This window comes from Phoenix dactylifera, chromosome 2 (genome assembly GCF_009389715.1).
Source record: "Phoenix dactylifera cultivar Barhee BC4 chromosome 2, palm_55x_up_171113_PBpolish2nd_filt_p, whole genome shotgun sequence".
Classification (NCBI taxonomy): domain Eukaryota; kingdom Viridiplantae; phylum Streptophyta; class Magnoliopsida; order Arecales; family Arecaceae; genus Phoenix; species Phoenix dactylifera.
The window spans coordinates 27,000,014-27,023,355 of record NC_052393.1 but is presented as its reverse complement, the minus strand read 5'-3'; the positions used below and the strand labels follow the sequence as shown (position 1 = coordinate 27,023,355).

Here is a 23,342-nt window from a genome sequence, read left to right as displayed (position 1 = left end):
ATAAAAAAAAACTAATCAGTCAGGAAAGAGCAATCTATTAGCAATTTAACTGGTTGAACAGTGTATTAACTAACCATGAAACGCTGAAAATATATATTAGATATCAAGTTTTATAATACAAAATCAATATATATCCTTTGGTGCTTGTTCTATGCATAATAGAAAATCAATAAATATTAGATATCAAGTTTTGTAGCAACGGACATGCTAATTCAGCAAAGGAGAATACCAAGTTTTATGCCATCACCAGCCCTAGTCCTTAGATCGAACAGTTACTTGAACATGATAGCAGTAAGAAGGAGCGACTTATTATTTTTTCAGATCTTACCATGCAAAACAGATCAAGGCCGAAGACAACCTAAAAGACATTGGATTCATCGGAAGAAGCCATGCCCGAAACTCAAGCCGCCGCCAAAAGAAGGATGCATGGCTTCCTCATTCTTAATGGCAAAGGCCCCGGGAAGACCGACGGCGCCGCCGCCCATCGGATACTGCTGCTGCTGCTTGCGAACCAAGGCCTCATGCAGCAGCTGATCAGCAGTCTTTGCGACATTGTTCCTCAGCTCCAGCAGCTTCTTCTCGTACTCCTCCAGCTCCTCCAGGCCGAGGGAGTCCACGTTGTTGTCCCACCAGCAGGGCCGGCCGCCCTGCTCCCCCTTCATGGCCTCCTCGAGGGCGTCGCGCCGCTTCCTCTCGGCATCCACCAGGCCATGCAGCTCCATGTACTGGCGGTTAAGCTCGCGCACGACCGCCCCGCGGCGCGACTCCGCCGCGGGCCCGCCGCTGCTGCCATGGTGGGGGTTGCCGGTGAGGAAGCGGTCGAAGACCACGTCGACGGAGGGGTGGCCGAAGGAGAAGGCCTTCCCGGCGGGGGAGAATACGACCACGCCGATCTCGGCGCCGCAGAGGATCGAGAGCTCGCTAGCCTTCTTGAAGAGACCGGTGCGGCGTTTGGAGAAGCACACTTGGCGGGCCTCTTCGTTCTGGATCCGCTTGATCTCGATCTTCTGGCGGCCCATGCTCGGCTTCCTCCTCACCATTGATGCGTTCAAGCAGCAACACCGCGCTCTTCTCTGCGGCGTGGTCGCGTGGAGGAGTTGGAACTTATAGAATGGTATTCTTTGGAAGGCCTTTCCATCTTTGGAAGGGGAATCGACCTGTAATTCAAATCACGTTTAACGTAAATCATATTAATAGTTTCCCTTTTTATTTATAAATTCTTCTGATGTTTCCTTTTTAAGGTGATATACTCGTTTTGGACCCAAACCTAACTGTGTATGAATTGTTGCTGCCTCCAGTTTTCATTGCTGAATTTTGTATTCCCATATATAATTTTACTTTCTGAATCAGATCAATTTTCCTTGCCTTATGTGCTTCCTGTGCTGAATAATTGACTATCAAATTAAAAGGGCAGACTCCACCAAGGTTGACATAAGCCCAATCTTTCTCTCTCTGATTTTAATGCGATTGAAATCCTTGTCTCTCTGATTTTGTGGATGCCTCCAGCAATTTGGGTGGTAGGATATCCTTGTCTTGCAGGCAAATAAGACTATCATGCATGATTCCCAAACGTACGACGTTTCTCATGGGTGCTCTGGGTTGGGTCTGGGTTTACTGAATTCAGACCAGATTCGACCCATTTGAAATTTGGGTAATTTTGGGTTTTCAATTTTATAACCTAACCCGACCTGAATCTGTAAAATTATTTGGACTTATGGGCTGTAGCCTGCGGAGGTGCAATCTGAAGCCATGGATGGGTTGACCCGACCCGACCCGAATGATCTGTTAAGTCAAAAACTGTAGCAGTGGACCAGTCTGACCTAACCCGATCTTCTATTGAGTTGGTCTGGGTTCGAAATTAGATTTGCTTTGCATCTTAAAGGCTACTCTCTCTCTCTCTCTCTCTCTCTCCCCCTCTCTCCCCATTCAATCTCCTACTATTCTCCTTGAACATTTCAACCATTATTTTCCTAACAAGATAAATAGAGTCATGGTTATAACATTATTAAATCCTAGTTTCTATAGATATTCAAGTTACCAAATCGTAGACTAAGAATATTGTTGCCGATGTAGGCTTTGCACTCTGTCTACGTTGTTGTCAGTCAATCACATACACGAAAGAATGTTCATGAAAAGCATCAGTACGAGGTAGTGATAGCCAATAACCGTATATGTGGCCAATCAAGCTTGCTCCTGAACTGCAACAGTTCAACGGTGTTGAGTCAATACATTCTAATGTTCCTGTCACTAATGAACAACGTATTTTTCAAGGCTCTGATATCAAATTTAGATATGCCTACGATGCTCAATTTGACATCTCGCCAGCTCATGAGGTTTTCATTTTATTTTATGTTTTTTGATCAGGTTTTTATTTGCTTGGTGGGATTAGTTATTCATGAGATCAGACTAGCTCTATGATGAAAGAAAATATTATATTTTTTTCCAAAATGTGAAAGTTGAGATATGCTTTATCTGATAAATAAAGTTTTTTTTCCTTTTTTTAAAAACTGATAAATGTAGTTACTATGTAGATTTGATCAGTAAAAACGAATAGCATTTCAACCTCTTTTGCCGGATAACAATATATTATAGTGTTGCAACCCGCCATCAACGGCTATATATTATTAATGGTTATCTTAATATCATTATCCACATCAAGTTTCTTTGATTCATCATACAAACCTTCTAATATTGGACCAAGGATGTGTCATGAGAATGGAGATTCTTAGCATATTCATCCATTTCTTAGTTAAGAAATGATACGTACGTTAATTCCATCAATTATTATGTCCCAGAAAAATGCAAAAATTCCATTAATATTGGATCTACTCAATCCTAATTAATGCATTAAAAAACTTTACTTATCGGTGAATCCAGTCCTAATATAAGAACATATCAAAATCTTTGAAATTATATCATTTCAGTAACATCAGATTATTTGATTAATTTCAAAATCTTCTTCAACTTCCCCGTCTCTATATAAGGCCGGACCCCCAACTTCCTCACCGCAACGAGCCAAAGCTAGTCAACATGGGAGCCACCCTCAACATCTTCTTAGCCATTGTTCTTCTTTCCGTCGTCAATGGAGGTAAACAAATATTCTCTTCTCTCGCCAACCAGACCCAAATTTATACCTGTTTGATCTCATTCTATCTTCTAACTTGTTTGCGGTCGACGTAGGCTGCGGAGCGCCATGCGGCGGCGTACGAGACATCACCGTGAATCTGGCGAGGACCGGCGGTGTCGTCGAGGGGCAGCCGGAGTATGAGGTGACAGTAAGCAACAATTGTGAGTGTGCTCAGTCTAAGGTGTTCGTGAAGTGCTATGGCCTCAGCAGTGTCTTGCCGGTGGATCCTCAGGCCATCAAACCGGTGGATGGCGAGCGTTGTATCGTCGGAGGGGGCCGGCCGATCGCCGGAGGGGGTCGCATTAAGTTCAAGTATGCATGGATGACACCCCAGGACTTCCCTGTGGTTAGCTCTCAGGTTCTCTGCTAATAAGGATTCCAAGGCATCCTGTGCTTCTAATTGGGATGCTAAGTTATGAGATTCTGGTCTGTTGTTTTGGTGCCATGGTCATGAAATAAGAACTTGTTCTGCTTTGTTTGATGGTTGTCAGCTTTCACGTTATTAATGATGAGTCGGTTTATTTGTGAACAAATTATGGCTGGTTTGTTTATAATCCATATGATGACCCAAATGGCAGAGAGCAAAGCGATTCTTCAAAACTGATTCACTAAAATTTAATTAATAAGTTCTGACCGAATTTGTTATTGATTTGAGGAACTTGTACATTGTTCAGTATTACTATGTCTCATAAGTTTTCTGGTTGAAGACGACTTTGGGAAACTATTGTCTGAGGAAAAAACTTAAATACAAGGGAACATGGAATGGTAGGATGGAATAGAATAGATGAAAAACCTAACTTGCATTCTGCCAAAATGGGAACATGGATGCGATAACAGAATTCCAATGGCAATTTCAGCATTCTTATTGTCTTGCTAGTCTGGCATGCTAGAGGATAAGTGCTCTGTTTTACCCTTTATTAATACTTTATGCCATATGAAATGTTAAAATATTTACAGAAGAAGAAAAAAACAAAAAGAGAGAGAGAGAGAGAAAAAAAAATATTTTATTTCTTTATCAACATATTCGGTACATTTCAAAGGTTATATATACTCGTATATAGACTATGTATAAGAAAAATAATATAGACTAATATGGGATCATGCTAATAAAGAAAAATAATACTTGCTAATGCAAGTTGTTATGTGATCCCTAAAGCCACTCTAACAAGATGTGTCAATCTGATTAGGATCCATAACCGAGTTTGTAAGCTGGGTTGACCTTCCTATATGAATGCTTTCGGTCAAAATCAATGTGTTTGCTATATTTTGCATGATATGGCATACTATATGGATGCTAACATTGTACCTTCATCATTCATGCTTACAAAGTAACATAAAGAACATAGCTCGTTTTAATTATTCTTGCAAATTATTGTTCTCCTTCTTGGGCAATTTAACATGACACAGTTGTTAGCAACACAAAATCTCATGAAATTGCCATTGATTTATTTAAACTATCTCATTCTTTTTGCATTTCATGGATTACCTTATATTGAATGGATCCAAAAAAGTACAAAACAAAAGATAGTGGGATATTGGAAAAAATATTAGAATAATTAGTAAAATAAGATGGATATGTTTTTCTTGTAATGCCTATGTCATGAGCTCTTGGACATACCTTCGACAACACAACTAAAATGCTCTTGAATGTCCCATTAAAAGTTAACAGTTTGACTAACGCTCTGTTTAGTTACAGGTTAAAGTATTGAATAAAAATAAACCACAGAAGGGTAAGCATAGATTTTTCATATTATTGGGTGTAAATGTAATTTATCCATAATCTCACAAAAGTTTTGTAATTTATTCATATGTTGTTGCAACAATACGAGTTTTATCTTAGGGTGCATGACCCAATCAAAATTCATACACAAGCCATATGTCTAGAACCAGCTTTTGCAAAACATCAATCAGCGAGTCATGGGCCTAGACTGCAAGTTGAATTCTCCAAGAGTTCACATTATTGTGATCATAATGAGTTTGCTCCACATTTTCACAGATGAAGGAACATAATAAAGCTTGCTACATCTACATCCGAATTTGGTAAGGGCATGAGTACTAGTAAAGTTACTCTGGATGAAAGAACACAAGAACCCCATCCACCGAGACAGGATGTGTCGACTTAAATGCATCACTGCCAACCCATGACCTGCATAAATGATTATAACCAAAAGAAAATCTTACAAGTTTTTACAACAGCATCATTTATAAATCGACATTCATTGAGAAGATCATAAAAGACAAATGTCCAAGAAATAACCCATAGAGCTGAAATAATAACTTTCAATGTGAATTAACTAAGAAAATGTAAAAGTTGCAGCTAAGATTACAAAAAAGTACCGAATTAATCTCGAACGATTTGTAGCACATGTGCCTTCCCTATGAGATTGTTCAATGACAAACTGCAACTATGCAGATGTGTGTCATCAAGATTCTAGTCAGGAGTTTGGGTTGAGGGCATTGGAAAATATAAACTGAGAGCCTTTTTCTTGCTTTGCTTATATGACTACTTTATGAGCTGGCTACTCTATTGCATGATCCTCCTAAAGGTCATATACTGGATGCTTAAAATTCTCCCTGTCAAAAAATAATGTAGTTGGGGAGTTCAAGAAGCCCAATGATCAACTATGCATCATTTACCTCTCACTCCTTTCTGATTGACCAAATTATATATTACTAAAAGAAATCCAGATGATTCAGACTTTCTCATAGTGGATTTTTCATAAAACAATCAGGGTTAGTAACCAAGACCACTGCGACTAACATATCTGTTAATCTAGTTGGACAATGTTGCAGCTGCATTCCAGAACTTCAACATTCATCAAATCACCTGACATAATCATCAAGCATGTCACAACTGGGGGTTGGCCTTTTGAATTCCTGTTTCCCAATCGTCCCTGTCAAGGACAACTGGTGTTATTCTAGGTCTTCTCCTCTTTCTAGATCTTTTGACATGATCCTGAGCATTTCCAAAGTTCTAAAAGGCAGTACACATACGCGGCTGGTTGACAGAGTGCATAGAACCTAAGAAACATGCAGCTATTTCCACTATTTCTCCAGACCAAAAGGAGAAACAAGAGGCTCTAATTAATAAATATAAGAGTTCCTGTAAAGAGAGGGAAGAGTGAGGTGGGAAAGGGCGATGGCTGTTTGTGAGCCCCAGTCTGCTGGTGCTATACCAAAGACTTCATCCAACTATGGCCAGACAAGAGGCATATATAGTAATAGATTTTACATCAAGTTTAAGAGTTATGTGAAATACGTATAATGAAGGTATATGAAATGAGAATGTTGAATGTACAAAAACTTTATACAATGGTTAGTTACCTAGAGTTCTCTTTGTATATAAGTACTAGGTTTAACAGGCATGTTTGTTTGTTCTTTTGTAGACTCATCCTTATCTCCCGTTTAAATAGTTACATTGTTCCTAACAAGTTTATCACTTGGGAATATCTGAAAGTCCTTGAAGTCGAAGCAAGCCAAAGAACTCACAGTCCCAAGCATGACAAGTCATATCTAAGCGACCGTGATCTATTTCATTTTTCGGCTCTATTATACAAAACAATAGAAGAGAGCTGAATATACGTAACAGTATTAGAGATGGTAAGAAGAAGTGGAAAGGTGCATCTAGGATTTTATGCAATCAGCTCATACTTTGGAGATACAAAGAAAAATTTTATAGAACAATAAGGTCTGCAATCCTATATGATTCAAAATGTGATTCAAGATTACAAATGTGGTAGTAATAAAAATGTTAAGATGGATACATGTTAAACTAAAAATGTTAAATTGAGAAATGGATTAATATATTAAACTATGGGAGTTGCATAAATTAAAGACAAAGTGATAGAAAATTGATTGTGTTATAAGCATGTATAATAAATTTCAAGAGGCTCTAATAGAAGGGATATTTTAATCTATGTGCAAAGATACATGAAAAAAAAGGGGAAAACCTAAAGTAACATTGATGGAGGTTATGAGAAAAGATTAAAAAAGCTCGAACAAAATTAGAGGTAGCCCTCAATAGACTACTCAGTGAATGAGGATCTATAAAGCCAATCCCAAAATAGTGGCATAAGGATGAATGGTTATGGTTACATATCAATGTCTATGTTCACACATGCATGTGCATGCATCCCGACAAATTTTTTACCTGCAAATACACAGAATATGATTTTTCAGTTTTTACAAGAAAGTGAATCATCATATCATTTATACTTTACAGGACCGTACTAATGCCCCTCCTAATTGATTTTGTAAGTCATAATATAATACTACTGGAGGTATAAGAAACAAGTCAACAATCTTATGACTCACAGCCATATAGAGAAGACCAAGATTGATGGTCACATTGTACAAAAACTAGTAAAAAAGATCAAGTGTTTGATCTTCATAACTACGATCAGGGATGGTGTCAAAGAAAGGACAACAGATAGCTAATTGGTCAAGATAAACATAAACCTAAATTGCGAAAAACCTAGCACTGCAAATTCCATTAAGGTATATTTTGATGGATGAAAGATGTACGAGGCTTGAAGTAGTGATACTAATATCTGTACTGATTGGGGACCAGTTTGGAACTATAAGAGTCTGTGTTATATCATGCCAATACAGAACATAGTAGTTGGCGCTAGCATAGCAAAGGTGAAACCAGCTACCGTACATCAATATGGTACCGTACTAAAAGGTGTATCGAGGACTGGTCCCTTACTGATATAGACTGGTATTTAAATCCATTGATGAACCAAAATTTTGACTTGACATATGCAAAATAGATGTATCAACTTAGATATTGACTGAAACAGTATTTTCTATACCCCATGATTGGCAACATCATAGAGTTCGTTTAGAAACCTTCTGATATTTCAACATAATCTTCTATTTATTGGTGTCCATGGAACAATATATATGCTAGTTTAATATCAACATATGAGTAAAAGGTTTTAGTGTAATGAAAAAAATTCAGAAAGCTTATTTGAAAAATGAAATAATTCCAGCTTCTGCATAGTCCATTCCCTAGTGAATTTCAATATCCATAATTATTGAGCTTCAATGCTGCTCTTCAATGGATGGAAAAATGCAGGCACATATAATCTTCCCTAACCAATCTTTTTCAACTAGCCTTTTAAACTGATTATTTTCTCCAACTTTGTTCAACAAGTGTTTCTTCTTGCTGTTTGGTTAATACCACTTACCTTTCTACATAAAAGGATCTGCTACAAGCAGACATATATTCTAGAACCTATTGATAATTTTTTGTATAAAATGTAATCAGACCCTTAAAAAGCCTTTTATCTGGGTTCCCCACTTTTAGCTCATGTAAGCATATATAGAGGGGCTATTGCCCCTATACTAGATGATTACTAATTGCAAAAAAACGACACCTTACACCTCAAGTTTCAAGATCAACAAAATCAATAGCAAAGACTTTAGTACAAAAGAAGTATGCTAGCAAATTTACATTATTTTCTTTCTTAGAGTTCTGCAGTCTAGCTACCTTTACATGCTGTTCATTATGAAAACTAGTAGTTGTGGTTCTGAGAGAAGACCAGAAACAACCTCTGTACCTAGTGAGTAGTTAACTCTCCTTAAACTTAGCCACTGTAGGATGTCTTAGCTAGAGTAGCCTGAATATATCACCAAAGAGTATTTATGAGTTTAGTACTTTCTACCAATTTTTCCCAAGATCAGATATAGTTGACTCTCCTTAAAATTAGCTGTTGTAGGATGTATTGGCTAGAGTAGCCTGAATATATCACCATAAAGTACTTATGAGTTTATTACTTTCTTCCACATACATAACTTTAGATCTCTTGTCTTTCTTCCTCATACATTATGTTAATTACAAGCTATCCTATATTTGAATATATTTTACAACAATTTCCCTCAATGAAGCACATGGGATAAATAAAGTACACGAACAAATTTTCTTTTTTTATTATAAAAAAGAGGCTGAGAATAGTTATATAATAAATTTCAATAAAAAGTTAAATAGACAAAGAAGATGAGCATGTGATTCATAGATAACCAGTCTACCATGAAACCTCTACATGAAGTAGCAAGAGTGGGCAAAGAATAAGACAAGAAGAAATAATGATATTATCCGAACAGAACTCACTAAATATCATGACTGGAAAGGTCTTGAAGGAGCAGCTACTGAGCAGTCTCAGCCGCAGGAGGAGGAGGAAGGATATGGACCATATGGTTGACAACAATGGGAGGGCGGAGAGCTCGGTGCTTCTCCTCCTGCTGTTTTCGGGCATTGTGCATCGCCTCCGTCTCCACCACCACCAACCTCTTGACCTATAACACCACAATCAAAGAAAACAAATCAGAAAATTTTCAAAAAAAAAAGAAAATTGAAGCATAACATATCAAATAGAATGGAGTAAGTTGACCGCGATCGATAACATTCCTTACTAATTTTCTTTAAATCAATCTCATCCCCCATACTCAGACATGACCCCCAAAAAAAAAAAAAAAAAAGCTCGGCTGGACATCTATTTTATTGGGAAAAGTTTGGGTTTTTGAAATGGAGAGAAGATGAGGAGGGGAAAAAAAGAAGAGAAGACCTGGTTGAGCATGCCGAGGAGGGAAGGGGTGGTGCGATGGACGACGGTGCGGTTGCAGCGACGGAGGCGCATGGCCTCGAGGGTGCGGCGGTGGAGGCGGCGGGTACCCGGGAGACCACGCACCAGCGTGATGTACAGCCGCGGGCTCCACTCGATCGGAACCTGCGCCTTGAACGCATTGAACGCGCTCCTGCTCATCTCCTCGTTTCTCTTCTTTTCTTGACTCTCCCCTCCGCCTGCTGCAGAATTCCGGCGCTGCCGAACCTTCGCACGAGCCGAGCAGCACCCAGGGTTATTTTGGAAACGGGAAGCGGATCCGGGGCCCGCCCGGTCCGGCCCGGCCCGGTCTTCAGATCTACTTCCAAGGCCCCGATACTTACTCGGGCTTCAGAGTTTGGCCCAGTCCTCAGATTTCTCCCTTTTCTTTTTTTAATTTGCAAATTATGAAAAAAAAATACTTGCAAAGATTAAATATTTGAAAAAAAATTGATAGGGTCGATGAACTTATGTTTATAATTATTCTGATAGGGAGTGTTGAGCTACGGGTTGGGCTAAGGCATACCTATATTATATATTATATATTTTGTTTTTTTTTTAATTTCAAAGGTTATATTTACTCTGACTATCTCTAATACATCCAGATTACCCAAAAAAGCTATGATAAATTTGGAAATTATTATTTTCATTTATAGTTTTCTTTGGTCTGAACATATGCAAGGGGTGGCAATGATTGAATCGACCGGAACAAACCAACCCTATTTGATCAAGTTTGGGTCAAGGGCTTTTAGTTCAAGTTAGGTATGAGCCACTTTTTTTTTTTGTTGCAAATTAACACAGTTCAGGTTTTGGGTTAAAGCTTTGACCTTACTTATATCATAAGAATAGACTTATATATGGATTAGGATAATTTAGATTGGGTCGAGTCATGATCTGAAATAAGAACTTCGAGTGACTTTTCTACTTTATACTAGTTGTTTAAATTGTCTGCAAAATAAGACACTAATACGAATTCGTGTTAATATTATGTAAAATATGTTAGGTTTCATGTATCAGGATTGAGCATCATGAGATAGATTAGGTTACAGATCAAATAATTGTTAACCATGGATGTACGTGGGTAAAGAGGTCTTGACCAAAAGTTGGGTTGGTCCGATAAAGTTCAAGGTTGGGTTAACATTTTGCATATTATTTTCTTAACTTGATCCATCTTGAACCTGACTTGTCTGTCTCCATTTGCTGCCCGTATGCAAAGTGGAGTATTTATTTATTTCCATCATTACTAATTTCTGCCTAATGATATTTTTAATTTTGCATTAAAAAAGAAAAGCAACAATGCTAGTTATATGTAGTCAGATTACGGATTTCTAAGATTACAAAAGTCATTTACGAGTACACCAGCAGTAAATAAAAGAAATACTTTTTGGCAACTTTTGTTTAACAATCATGATAATATTGTAATCGTCATATATAATTGAAGAAATTGATGTAACAATCTAATCAACATATTATCTATATATCTACTAAATAATAGTTCTACATGTGCTTTATATTATAATTGTGGTGGTAGTATTAGAATGAAATTATAACAATAATAGTCTAATGATATATATTATACCACCCATTATTATTGAATTTCAATTTATCATTGCAAAATTAACATTATTATGCCGTTATATCAAGAATTTTGCTTCAATACATTGTGTCATAATAATAAAATACTAATAGTTATTTTTTAATATTAACTACAATTTGATTGTAATATTTATTTGACCAGGGTTAAAGTCTGTAGGGAAGAAAGACATGGCACATTGATTGTTTCCGGGGAGGCGAGGAATTTTCTCCATAATTTCTCCCTCGCAGACGTTCTCTCACCTCTCCCTTGCATTGACCAGGAGGAGGGATGGGCAGATGTGGTGACCAAGGGACAGGAGGGAGAGAAGACGTTTTCTCCGTTTCTCTCTACGTACCCCAAGGATAAGGAGAGAAGTCCACGTTTGCACTCCTGTTTGCTTATTGATGGGGAAACATAAATCAAAATCTTTACTACCACTAATTTATTCCACACATATTACTTTTGTGTGGCTAGTTTCTTTTCACCATATTTTTTTTTTCCAAAGAGTTTAAATGTTACTCCCACGTACACTGTTTTACGGGCTAATAAATAGACCTTGAAACCATGGTCAATGGAAGCTATTCGCTAATGGAAATGCAAAGCTAGCTTCCATTTGATTTCTTTCTTTCTTTCTTTCTTTCTTTGAGGTGGAGAGAAGCAAAGGATCGACACAGATGAACCACGTTTCAATGCAACACAATCTTGCCGGCCAGTCGGGATTGACGAAGGCTAAGCTCAGTCATGGCGAGGCCGAGCCCCCGGCATGCCCGAAGCCTCGTAGGCCAGGTCTGGCTGTGCAGGAGTTCCTATATCCCCTCAACTGTAAGCACAGGTCTCTCTCTCTCTCTCTCCGCATTTGAATTTAGGATGGCAACGTTCCTTTCTCCTTCTTTCTGGATAAAACTTTGAGAAGACTTTTAAATGCATCTTAGGTATGAGATCTAGATCCTCTTCTAGTCTGGGATTCACTTGCACCATATGTTCTACTCTGCAATCAGCTGCTGATATTGGCTAATTCAACAACAATGGGTGGTTGGATTGCACAACACACAAACCGGATAAATTTGGAGCTCTCCTTAATCAAACATGAAGTAGGCACTGCCAAAGCAAAATTTTGCATGCAGCCATGCATATCTTGATGAACATATACTATTAGACATGTATGCACACATATGTATGTAAATATTGGCATCATATATCCATCATCTACGAATTTATTTAGCTATATCTTAACATATGCACTGGCGCATGGCATGTGTAATAGGATGGGAGTCAGTGTAAACATGGAGCATGTGGATCAGTGAACTTTGGAATACGGATTATATATGGTAGAATAGATACACACATACATATATTTACATATTCATGCTAGCTAGAATGGATTTGCATGGTTATCTAAATCTGGTTTTTTTGTTATTTCCTTCATCCAGCCATTCCAGCCACCAAGGGAGCAGTGATGTTCTAGGCATGATATCAAGCAAGGTTAGAGCTTGGACCTTGATTTTGCTTGACAGAATAGCCATTAAAGGGTGGTTGGGTCCTTTCACTACTGCTTTGAAGACTATAGAAAAAGCGACAGTAAAACATCTTAGCATGCTATATCATGTAGTAACAACATATGTGATGATGAGTAAAATGCTATGGTCAAAGTTCGGTTTTTAAATTATCTTACATCAAATGGAACCATATTGTATATGAATTTGGTAACCTGGAAAGAATGTCAATATAAATCTATTAGGACTTGGTTGAACCTTCATCAATTTCATGAGTAGCTAAATGAATGTTGCAAGTTGCAACAAAATAATATGAATGGTGAAGAGGTTGAAACTGTAATTCCTTATAAAAATGATACTACTAGACTTAATTCTTATCTCAGTTCAACCATCTCTATTTCCTGGTATAAATGAGTCTATGGATCATTTACTGGAAACCACATATCTCAAGACATGTAATGATAATCATGAAATCCTGCACATACCTGTCTGAAGCCTGCAATAACATATATCAGAAAGTTGACCGGCATCAAGCTGCCCGTCTGTTTGCTAAAACATAAGCCTGGATTAACAGAGAAAAATCAATATTTTGTATATGGAAGAATAAATTTCAGATTAATTCTTCCATTATCTGAAAGGCCATCAGATCTGCTAAAGTTGTGAAATCGTTGTCACATACTTACATGGATAATAAGTTAAAGTTAGATGGCATAATGAAGGTAGAATATGGTTATGATGACTATATTACATGAGGCATAAAGCAGTATAATGAAAAATGCCATTTTGAAATTTGATAATTAAGCATAGGTTTCAGTGGGTTGTGAGTTATATATATATATATATATATATATATATATATATATATATATATATATATATATATATATATATATATATATATATATGTTTATGGATGTTAGCATAGATGTATATAAGATTTTGGCTTAAAATCTTGGGCAGCGAAATATGATGTGATTTGCTGCAGAATGATGCAGGAAGAGAAGCTATGAGCACAGGATGCCCACCTTCATGTTATTGTGGATCTCCTCCAACCAGATCAGATAACCCATTGGTGCATGATGTTCAATTTGTCCATCAGGTGAAAGAACGGATAAAGTTGTTTGACAAGTTCAGTTATAGCTCTACTTCTCCGATATGAGGCTCAGAGTTTGGAATTCAATGACAGGCTTGCTCCATAAACTGGTTATCAACTGGAGCTTCTGCTGTAACATCCATAACTTGATACTACAGCAGACAAAAGTTGAACTCTCTAAGAGATCAGCCAATGAATCTTTGCATAATAAAATATACCTAAATTTGGAGAAGTAATAATCATTAACCTGACGAATAGTCTTTTCCCTTCTTTAAACTTATATGGGGCCAATTTTGGCCAAAGGGCTCTGTCTATATGCAGGAATGGCAATAATATTTGTTGGAGTTTGTGTGCCTATGCATTAAAAATGCATCTCAAAAACACTTGTGAATAATATGATGATGTTCAAATGAGGTCATGCAAATAATACTCTGAAGTGATACAACTAGCATGGTCAATTAGCTGATTAGAATATTTCAGCACTTTGTTGCTGATACAACACAGTGCTTAGATGGTTTAACTTTTTTTTTTTTCAGATCACCTTCGGTTGATGCCATTTTATACTTTTGCCTGCAAAGAGAGATTATCCTCTGAACTAGGGGTAATTTATACTTTTGCCAAGTTAAGCTTAATTATGCATAAAAACAATATCAGAATAAAGTGATTGACATCCACATCTTATGAAACTAACTACCACTAAAAAGCTTATTGCATTTGATAACTGACTTCTATTTGACAGGTGATACAACCTATAATTTTCTGAGAATTAATAAATTCTATCAACATTACTCATAAACATTGTTTGCTGCTTCATGTTGGCAAGCCTTATCAACAACCCCTGTATAACAAATCAGTCATTTGACCCCTCTGTACCCTGAAAATTTATATTTTTCTTTCAGCCAACCTGCGTTATTCAGTATATATATCAGAAACTCAGTTGTCATCCAACTTACTGCCTAATTCTATCAAGCTGATACATCAGATATATCTATATCTTAAATTTGAACAATTAACCAAAGCCATATCAAGCTGCCTATCCAGTAAGTTACAGTTGGTCTTGCATGGGCTATTTCCATGGTCTTTAAAGCAGTCTGTTAATCATTTTAGAGCACTTAAAATATTGACCACCATTTATTACTATGGATAATACACTATATATGAACCATAGGGCGCACTCTATCTTATAACTTCCTAATAGGTTGTATTGCCATAGATTGGCATGAAAATTACTATACTGCTTTCTATTACTACTCCCTGATATTTTTTAACTTTTAAATCTCCATGTCAATTCTAAGAAAGAATATCTTAAATCAAGAGCACGACACAATTACACTTTTACTTTTTGAAAATGATAGCTAACAGAAAGTGTTCTAACATATGATTAAAGATAATATATCATCTGAATCTTGAATTTTGTAATAAAATTTCTTGGCATGCATTGCTGCATGCTTTTGGTATGCTAGCAAGTTAAAATACTTAAACTTAATTGAATAAAAATAATAAATATATAATGCAAAAATGCAAATGAAAGATCAATTGCATATCAACTAAAAAATGGAAATATATAAACTACAAAATAGAGAATAAGAAAAAATACACAAGTTGTGAGCATTGATCATCAATGTGAATTAAATAAAGAAACAAAATCAAAAGTAAAATTGAATATAAATATAAAAATAGAATGGAAATGCAAATTACATGATAAGAACTAAAATATAAGACTAATGACCCATCAAAGGATAACTGCAAAAATAAAGTAGGGAAGCTAATTAAAGAAAACTATGAAACATGAATATAAAAGTTAATATAAATATTAAATATAAAATAAAACTTACATATGTAGAATATAATATTATATTGAGTTACTCTACGCTCTTTCCAAAAGGACTAAGATCTCAGTTCTACAAACTTAAAGTCGATAATGGACAATCTAAAATAAGAATTGATATTGTTGATCATATCTATATCATAAAAATTAACTACCAAGGAACCAAAAATTATATCATTTGGAAGTCCGACCTATACACCAAATAGGCACAATCATAAAAAGTTAATAGTTTCAGAATGGTAACCTATATCATAGGGCATGTAAATTAAAAATTGATACCATCGATCATAATCTACATATCATAAAATTAATGTACCAAAATTTGGATGATTCCAATTTATAAATAGTACAGAAGATCATATTGAGCCATTGAAACATTATATCTTTAGACTATTTAATGCATTGGATTGACTTAATTTTTGGTTTAAAATAACTTTTGCAATATAGATCATAATCAATTGAGTGGATCCTCCAAATCAAGTCTCCATCATCGATTTTGGATTGGCATGATTGAATTCTCAATCCTTCCCAAAGAAAAGTAAACGAACTTATATTATGACTTATATAATTAAATAAAAATAATAATGAGTATAAATAAACTAAAAGTGTCTAATAAAAATATATGAAAATAAATAAATATGAAAGTATCAATAAGACTCAATAAAAGGAGGGGCTATATGTATATTTACGACAAGAGTTTCTATATGATATTAATGATGGGAGAGTTTCTAATTCACCTAGTATTAATAATAGGAGTTTTTTTTTGATCGTTTAAATTCATTGCTTAATATGTAATAAAAATTTTATTATTAAATTTATCAATTTATTAAAATTTATTATATTACTATTTTGCATTTAAAAAAAAATTGAAAAAAGAGAAAGAAATTGTTTCACGTAGATTATATACTAGTATATACTATTTATGAGATTCACTTATGGTTACCAAAGAGTGGGGAGATTGAAAAATGACAGAACCTTGGAAGAGTAATCTATATATTATTTCCTTTCCCACCTCACTCGTACACTCTCTCTTCATCTACCTAAATAGTCTTTTCAACGGGCTTTGCACCTCCCTAGTCAAAAAATTATGATATGCTCGACCGTCTCATGCCTTGTTCTTTCTTCCATTTTCCACTTTGCGGTCCCTACTGAGCCGAGCCGTATCTATCGGGCGGACGGCCCTCTAAGTCCGCGACGACCTCTTCTTCCGCCCGATTCATATTTTTCTGCCACTTTTTTCTCCACCTCTAGCTTGCTTTCCTTATAAAAACCATCGCAGCCCTTTATCTACATATATTAGTCAGTAGAGGAAGAGAGTGAGACAGAGATGGAGCGAGCTGTGGTTCCTTCTCTACTGTTGTTTTTCTTGTTATTGTCGTTTCTCCTCTTTGGTTGGTCTCATGTTGCTGAGGCGCAGCTGCCAATCCCAGCCAAGATTGATGGGTTTGTCTACGAGAGAGCTCCGGTCTGGGGGGACTCGGTGGTGGTGGAGGCCTTCTTCGATCCTCTGTGCCCGGATAGCCGGGACTCATGGCCTCCTCTCAAGAAGGCTCTCAAGCACTACTCCTCTCGGCTCTCTGTCGTAGTCCACCCCTTTGCTCTACCGTGAGTCTCTCTCTTTCTCTGTGTCTGCGCGTGTGTTGGGTTCATGTGATGCTCCTCGTTGCAGTTGTCTTCATTGTATGGTGCTGCCTCCACTGTTTCGCTTTCTTTATTTTATATATTTTCCTTTTCCTTTCTTTTTGTGTGACGTCCAGGTGTGCATGTCCTGGATGGCCTTAGTTTTCAAGAGAGTTGGTTTTGTGGGATTCTGCATCAATCGATGTTATTTTAACTATTCTTTTGGCTTTCTCCTGCATGAATATTCTCTTCTTTTAGGGGAAGGGAAGAGGGGAGAATTAGAAAAAGGAGGAAGAGAAGAAAAAGTCCCTTTCCTTTCTTTCTGAATCTGTTCACTTTCATCTCTAACCAAACAAGTCTTTCTCACTCTCTCCTCTCTTTCTTCCTTCCTAATCACTCAATCTGAACATGATGTCTTTCATTATGCATGGAGAGCGAGTGAAACCTTTTTTTATTAAAGAAAGGGTGAGTGAAACTTCATCTAAAATATGCAGGTTGGTGATTTTGGACTAAGTATTCTATATCACAAAAAAGAAAAGAAATTAGGAACCACATCCACCAAATTACTAAAAGTTCTTCGGTTGTTCTTAATGTTTCCTTTGGTTGAATAATTACTAGTGCTATTCTCCCATAAACAAGTTAATTAATAATCCTTTTATTATTCAAAAAGTTTATGTTTTGTTAATGAATTATTCCTGACATATTAAGAAGCATTTGTGGATGACAAATTCGTGCACCTGTAAGTAGTTGTTGGTTGTGGTGTTTGTCGTTGTTGTTTATTGTCTTTACCTTTTCCATACTTTTTCTACATGATTAAATGTACAAATGTATTAATGACCTTTGATGTTTTATTTTTTGTTCATTTCTTTCTAATTTTTAATTATGTAAATTCTTTCAAGCTTTTTGATGATTCTCAATATTTTCTGAACCCAAAATTTTGCCACCTAGCTGCAGTATTTCAAAATGATAAACCAATAGCTACGATTCTAAAGAGATTTATTTATGTGAGATAGACTAGGCTATACCCGAGTGGATCTTGCTCATATCTAGTTAGGTCTAGCTGAGATGATTGTGATCCCACATCGATGATCCGAGCTGTTGGAAACTTTTTATATCTATTTATATTAGCAACTTTTTATTTTTTCAAAGAGTTTTCCTTGTACATGCAACTTTTCCAACTATTATGAGCTCTGTACTTCACAACTGAGCATTAACACTTGTTCCCCTGATTAAGTCTGACCTATGTTTGTATATATTGAGCAGTCATGATGCGCCTAATAAGTTTATCTTGCAAATTTTGCTGTTTCTGTGATCATTTTAACAAGCAATAGATGCGACAAAAAATGGTTTTGCTGTTTGTGCTCAAAGAATCCCCTGTACTGCATTCTATTCTTGATGACTTTTTTTTCTTCTGGAAAACTGCAGTTACCACAATAATGCTTTTATTGCATGTCGTGCACTTCATATTGCAAACAAGCTGAATACATCCTCAACATTTCCCTTACTGGAGCTTTTCTTCAAGCATCAGGTAGAAGTTCTCATTTAAAACATTTATATCGATTACATAGTATAGACTGTATATTTGCGGTTTATTATTCACATTTTTTAAGTGTTCCTCTATCACTCAAGAGAAATTTTGATGTTCCTTTGATCTATCTTTTTTGATTCTATAAGCGAACTGTCTATGGTTTATAATGCGTTCTATCTACTAGTGGAGATCTGCATAGTTTCAAGTGTGTCTACCATTTCAGACTACTAACATAGTTACACCAAAGTAGCAAATTTTGGGGTTCAATTTTGTTTTCCTCATAATTTTTATGCTTGCAGAGTTAGGTAAATATTTTGTGCTGCTGAAATTTCAGCATGGTCCACAAAACCAGCAGAAGCACATTTATAAATTTTGGTAGCTGCATTCATGTTGAAACCTTCTAAAAAGGATCATTTTTTAGTAGGTTTTGTCATACAAGACACATAATGAGGGATTTGTAGATGCTTTCTGGTTAACTTATTGCAAATCAGATTTGAAAATGGAAACGCAAATATCTGAACAATAGTAGGGTCTGATTTTATAGTTTTGCAATAAGAATCAACCACAGTTCGACGATTAAGTTACATAATCAAGTTTTCTGTCTTTCAAACTTGTTGAAGAAGTATCATGTGAATCTTTTAAACACTAATCGGCATTTTTTGCCGGGTTTGTGGTTAATAGTTTATGAAGATTTTAGCATCAAGATTTTTTTTTTGAATGGCACATTTCTCAAGGAACATTTTGCTCTGTAAAGAAACAAAAAGAAAAAAAAACACATGCATTAGCTATGCAAGCATTTTAAGTCAAAGGAATAGACATTAGAAAAGAATCTATGATGATAAAAGAAATTCTTTTTTTATTATTTGAGTTGTTAGGTGCTTCCTGGAAGATATAATATGGCTACATTCAGGAGACCATCAAAACTTTTAATACATTTCACTTGCCCAAGTAAAGAGAGTCAGATAAGGTGCAAGTCTAGTCCCCTAAGTAAGTGGAGGCCTTAAAAGCTCATGAAGCATTAGAACTGTGTCATGCATTTCCTATTTAGTTGTGTACCTCTATCAAATCTGGACCTTTTTGAAATGCTTTCTTTGTTGGTCTCTCTAGTTCCGACTATCCAAAATGATCTCCATATCTGATAGTCTTTGGGATTCGTTCAGCATGCCTGTATCACTAAAATTAGCTCCTATCACTTCTTCCAGATTGTGTATTACTCAAAAGTTTCCACCAGATACTTGTTTCTAATTGTTTTCCTTGTAGTTTTACTGCAGCCCTACCTCAACATTTCTTTTGTTCAAACAGCTATCATTTGTGCTTGGAGGCTCTCTTTGCACTTTTAAACAATTGCGGCACCTAATTATTACAAGAAGGAGGTGGGGTCCCCTCCTCCTTATAATGATTAAAAATCAAATCATCCCATTTCTATTCAGTTCTGATTGTATGAGATCCATTATGCAGTACTTTTAGTTTCTGTTGTGCTTTAGGTTCTAGCAGGGCTATGAAATGGTTTTGTAGGCATTCCTTGGCCTTTGTATGCCCAACGCGATCATAGCTTAATGAGATCAGCCTCATCCATCTTATGCACTTCCATTATGATCGATGCTGCTTGCACCATAGCATTGGATTTTTAATTGGTGGATTGCACCATTCAACACCCTTCACTTGACATCTTCACTATGTGAAGGAATTTTACAAGTTCAGGCATATTGATTTTTGTATTGTTTATTCAGTGAAACTCCACAGTTGACAATTTCTGAATTTTCTTTTTCTGTGAAGCAAAACTTGATTTTTATTTTTAATTGATTTCTTCCTATTGGCATACCTCGATTTATTATTACTTCTACTTGCTCTCTAAATTGCTGTTATGTCTATTGTGCAGGAGTAATAATAATTAAATTGCTCTATTTGTCTGTAACAAATTGAAGTTTACTGCTCCTGATTAGTTTCAGAACTACGTTTTATCATGAAACTGCTTGCTTTGTTGACATAGCTGTTGTCAGAAAAATTATCAATCTTTCATTCCTTCCTTGCTATTTGGATGAGGTCTTATGCTTGTTGCGAACTACAAAATGCAATAGTGAACTTAATGATCGGTATTTGTCAAACAATCAAGGTAATTTCATATATTATAGATCAAACATAATTTTATATTTACTGTTTGCAAGATTCACTTGACTCCCTTCTCTCTCTAAAACAAAAAAAAATTCAGTCGTGTCAATGATCAATTGTATGGCTAGTTTCTTTTGTGAAACCCTCCAGGCTTGCCAAAAGCATAAAACCAGTATATTCTTAACTGACGGCAGGAATAGATTTTAATCCGCCATTGAAATCCCCATACTGAATTATTCTCATCTTCGAACAGGAGAAATATTACAACACACCAACTTATAACATGTCAAGAGCTTCCATAATCCATCACATATCTAAGCTCGCCGCGAGCGCAGCAGGGAAGAACTCACTCTCTGCAATTCAGGCTGGTTTTAATGATTCACGGACTGATGCCGCAGCGAGGATTTCCTTCAAGGTGAAAGACCATAAACTTCTTACAAATGTTTCATTATGTGTTCTGAATCCTATGCATCTAATATCTATGTTGGCTTATGTTTTCCAGTATGGGTGTTCAAGAGGCGTGACCGGTACACCCTCTTTCTTTGTCAATGGAATGCCACTTTACGGCTCTGGCTCAGCACTAGACTACAAGGTATGGAAGGGCATTATTGATCCATTGTTGGGGAAGCAGTAGCAAGGGGAAAAGACATCTGCTTTTCTGATACTGGTTGAAAGGCCAATAAAGGTCAAAGCCCCACACCTGGCCTTATAATTAATTAGATTTTAAGCTTGATAAATGCTCAATAATTGAATCATTGGCAACTTTTTGTAATCATTCAGAGATTTTATTTATGTATAAGTTCAGCATGTTTGAAGCTTTTTAAAAAAGAAATAGAATTAATATATTTGAGAATTGAAACAAATCTAATTGTAGTTAATTTTAGAATTTTTTCATATTTTTAATGACTTAGCTAATCGGGGTTATTTTTGGAATTAAAAATTTGGAAATTAAGCTCCTTATATATGGTTTAAGGATTGATGTTTGGTGCTTGTGCTTTAGCAGATCTACACCTAGCCTTAGTCTCCTGTATGTCATTATATGTGTGGTATTGAATTGGTATCCAACATGTATTAGATAGATTTTAGGGATCTTAGAGTTTCGATGCTATTCGGGATCTTGTACTTATTCTATGATCTCTGAGAGCTATGTTATAAGAGCATTCCTAGTATTAAACTGTGGGGAGAGAATGAAATTGAGAAAATTCCAGCATAGGATTGTACACAACAAAATTGAATGGTTAATCCACCATCAAGTTCAGGTTTGTTTTATGCATCTATGACATGCCCTTTTTGTTTCTCGACTAAATATACGCTCAAGACCATGACTGAGCCAAGAGTGAGAATACCAATAATAATTCATGCTACTCACATTTTACAAGGTTCCTATCCCTCCTCACTCTAAAATCCTAACTCTAAGCTTCCCCACCCACCCCCTCACCCACTCAAAAAAATTTCTAAATTCTCCATCCCATCCTTTCTCATTTGACAGAAGTTCCTTTTTCTTTGTTTGTTTTTTTTTTTTGACGGAAGAAGAAGGCTAGGCCACCTGAATTTATTAAGAATGAGAAAAAATGTTCAAGGATAGAGGAATGTACAGGGAAAAAAGTATGACAATAGTTACGATAGTTTCTACAGAATAATGAAACAGCTGATTTAGAGAGAGTTTATTAGAGGAGCAAAAATACTAAAAAACAGATAAAAGGATTTGAAGCAGGCTTAATAAGGTTACAGAACACCAGCTTCAAAGATAATAGCAAGAGGATGAAATCGCCAGCTGCAGCAAGGCAAACCACATTTGCTAGCAGTAATCTTAATTACCAACGCAGCAAAACACATCACAAAGCATAGCATCAAGTGAAGCAGCCTAGATCCTTCCATCTTGACGGGTCTAGTTCCAACCCTTACAGCTACGAGGGATCCTTCCTACACTTTCTAGTTTATTCTCCATCGAAGCCACTAAGTAGGCTTGATGTGTTATTAAATTGTAATATTTTTATTTTTATTATTTTAATTTAATTTTAAATATATATAGTTTCTTTCAAGTTGCTTCATGGCATGAGCTGGAGTATGTCATGTACTTCTTTGCAGTTGATAAGTAACGTTTCAAGCCGCCCGATCCAACCAATTTCAATTAAGGCTTAAGATGCATTTAGTTCAGAAAGACTAATCAAAACATTCCAAAAAGAACTTGGGGCTCGTTTGGTTCGCGGGAAAAGAAGGGGGGAAAGTGTGGTCAACGGGAAAGTAATGAGATGCCTCTTGTTTGGTTGGAGTTTTCAAAGGAGAGAGAAGGGAAAGTTGTATTCCCATGGAAATGTGATTCCCACATTTCATGAGAAAGTCTTTCCCATGAGAAACATGGA

General features: G+C 36.2%; 5 protein-coding genes across 6 annotated transcripts; 3 read left to right on the top strand and 2 right to left on the bottom strand.

The window, feature by feature from the left end:
• Positions 1-348: 348 nt before the first annotated feature.
• Positions 349-1,026, bottom strand: LOC103708720 (agamous-like MADS-box protein AGL62). The gene has a single exon (XM_008793777.2). It carries the CDS (start codon positions 1,017-1,019, stop codon positions 375-377), a length of 645 nt encoding a protein of 214 aa, XP_008791999.2. The 5' UTR covers positions 1,020-1,026; the 3' UTR covers positions 349-374.
• Positions 1,027-3,030: 2,004 nt separating this feature from the next.
• LOC103708719 lies at positions 3,031-3,497 on the top strand. The gene is made up of 2 exons (XM_008793776.1): positions 3,031-3,088; positions 3,181-3,497. The coding sequence occupies exons 1-2, from the start codon at positions 3,031-3,033 to the stop codon at positions 3,495-3,497; spliced, it is 375 nt and encodes a 124-aa protein (XP_008791998.1).
• A 1,412-nt stretch (positions 3,498-4,909) lies between these two features.
• Positions 4,910-10,035, bottom strand: LOC103708676. The gene is made up of 3 exons (XM_008793719.4): positions 9,697-10,035; positions 9,243-9,427; positions 4,910-5,273 (listed from the first exon to the last, which is right to left on the bottom strand). The coding sequence occupies exons 1-2, from the start codon at positions 9,892-9,894 to the stop codon at positions 9,278-9,280; spliced, it is 348 nt and encodes a 115-aa protein (XP_008791941.1). The 5' UTR covers positions 9,895-10,035; the 3' UTR covers positions 4,910-5,273; positions 9,243-9,277.
• A 1,849-nt stretch (positions 10,036-11,884) lies between these two features.
• LOC113462829 lies at positions 11,885-14,312 on the top strand. Of its 2 annotated transcripts, XM_026805254.2 has the most exons (4): positions 11,885-12,140; positions 12,739-12,790; positions 13,787-13,900; positions 13,988-14,312. In XM_026805254.2, the coding sequence occupies exons 1-4, from the start codon at positions 11,983-11,985 to the stop codon at positions 14,042-14,044; spliced, it is 381 nt and encodes a 126-aa protein (XP_026661055.2). In that variant the 5' UTR covers positions 11,885-11,982; the 3' UTR covers positions 14,045-14,312. The 2 variants fall into 2 exon arrangements, with proteins under 2 accessions (XP_026661055.2, XP_038979754.1); XM_039123826.1 differs by having other exon boundaries at positions 13,787-14,312.
• A 2,610-nt stretch (positions 14,313-16,922) lies between these two features.
• Positions 16,923-21,842, top strand: LOC103708675. The gene is made up of 4 exons (XM_008793717.3): positions 16,923-17,327; positions 18,768-18,870; positions 21,233-21,394; positions 21,482-21,842. Exons 1-4 carry the CDS (start codon positions 17,050-17,052, stop codon positions 21,611-21,613), a joined length of 675 nt encoding a protein of 224 aa, XP_008791939.2. The 5' UTR covers positions 16,923-17,049; the 3' UTR covers positions 21,614-21,842.
• The last annotated feature ends 1,500 nt before the right edge of the window (positions 21,843-23,342 follow it).

Bases quoted from the DNA above. Each gene is read 5' to 3' on its own strand.
- LOC103708720 (XM_008793777.2), bottom strand. From the start codon at position 1,019: ATGGGCCGCCAGAAGATCGAGATCAAGCGGATCCAGAACGAAGAGGCC.
- LOC103708719 (XM_008793776.1), top strand. From the start codon at position 3,031: ATGGGAGCCACCCTCAACATCTTCTTAGCCATTGTTCTTCTTTCCGTC. The intron at 3,089-3,180 runs GTAAACAAATAT...CGGTCGACGTAG, and splicing joins TCTTTCCGTCGTCAATGGAG to GCTGCGGAGCGCCATGCGGC.
- LOC103708676 (XM_008793719.4), bottom strand. From the start codon at position 9,894: ATGAGCAGGAGCGCGTTCAATGCGTTCAAGGCGCAGGTTCCGATCGAG. The intron at 9,428-9,696 runs GTCTTCTCTTCT...GTGGTGTTATAG, and splicing joins TCCTCGGCATGCTCAACCAG to GTCAAGAGGTTGGTGGTGGT.
- LOC113462829 (XM_039123826.1), top strand. From the start codon at position 11,983: ATGAACCACGTTTCAATGCAACACAATCTTGCCGGCCAGTCGGGATTG. The intron at 12,141-12,738 runs GTCTCTCTCTCT...TCCTTCATCCAG, and splicing joins CCCCTCAACTGTAAGCACAG to CCATTCCAGCCACCAAGGGA. The intron at 12,791-13,786 runs GTTAGAGCTTGG...GATTTGCTGCAG, and splicing joins TAGGCATGATATCAAGCAAG to AATGATGCAGGAAGAGAAGC.
- LOC103708675 (XM_008793717.3), top strand. From the start codon at position 17,050: ATGGAGCGAGCTGTGGTTCCTTCTCTACTGTTGTTTTTCTTGTTATTG. The intron at 17,328-18,767 runs GTGAGTCTCTCT...GGAAAACTGCAG, and splicing joins GTCCACCCCTTTGCTCTACC to TTACCACAATAATGCTTTTA. The intron at 18,871-21,232 runs GTAGAAGTTCTC...ATCTTCGAACAG, and splicing joins AGCTTTTCTTCAAGCATCAG to GAGAAATATTACAACACACC.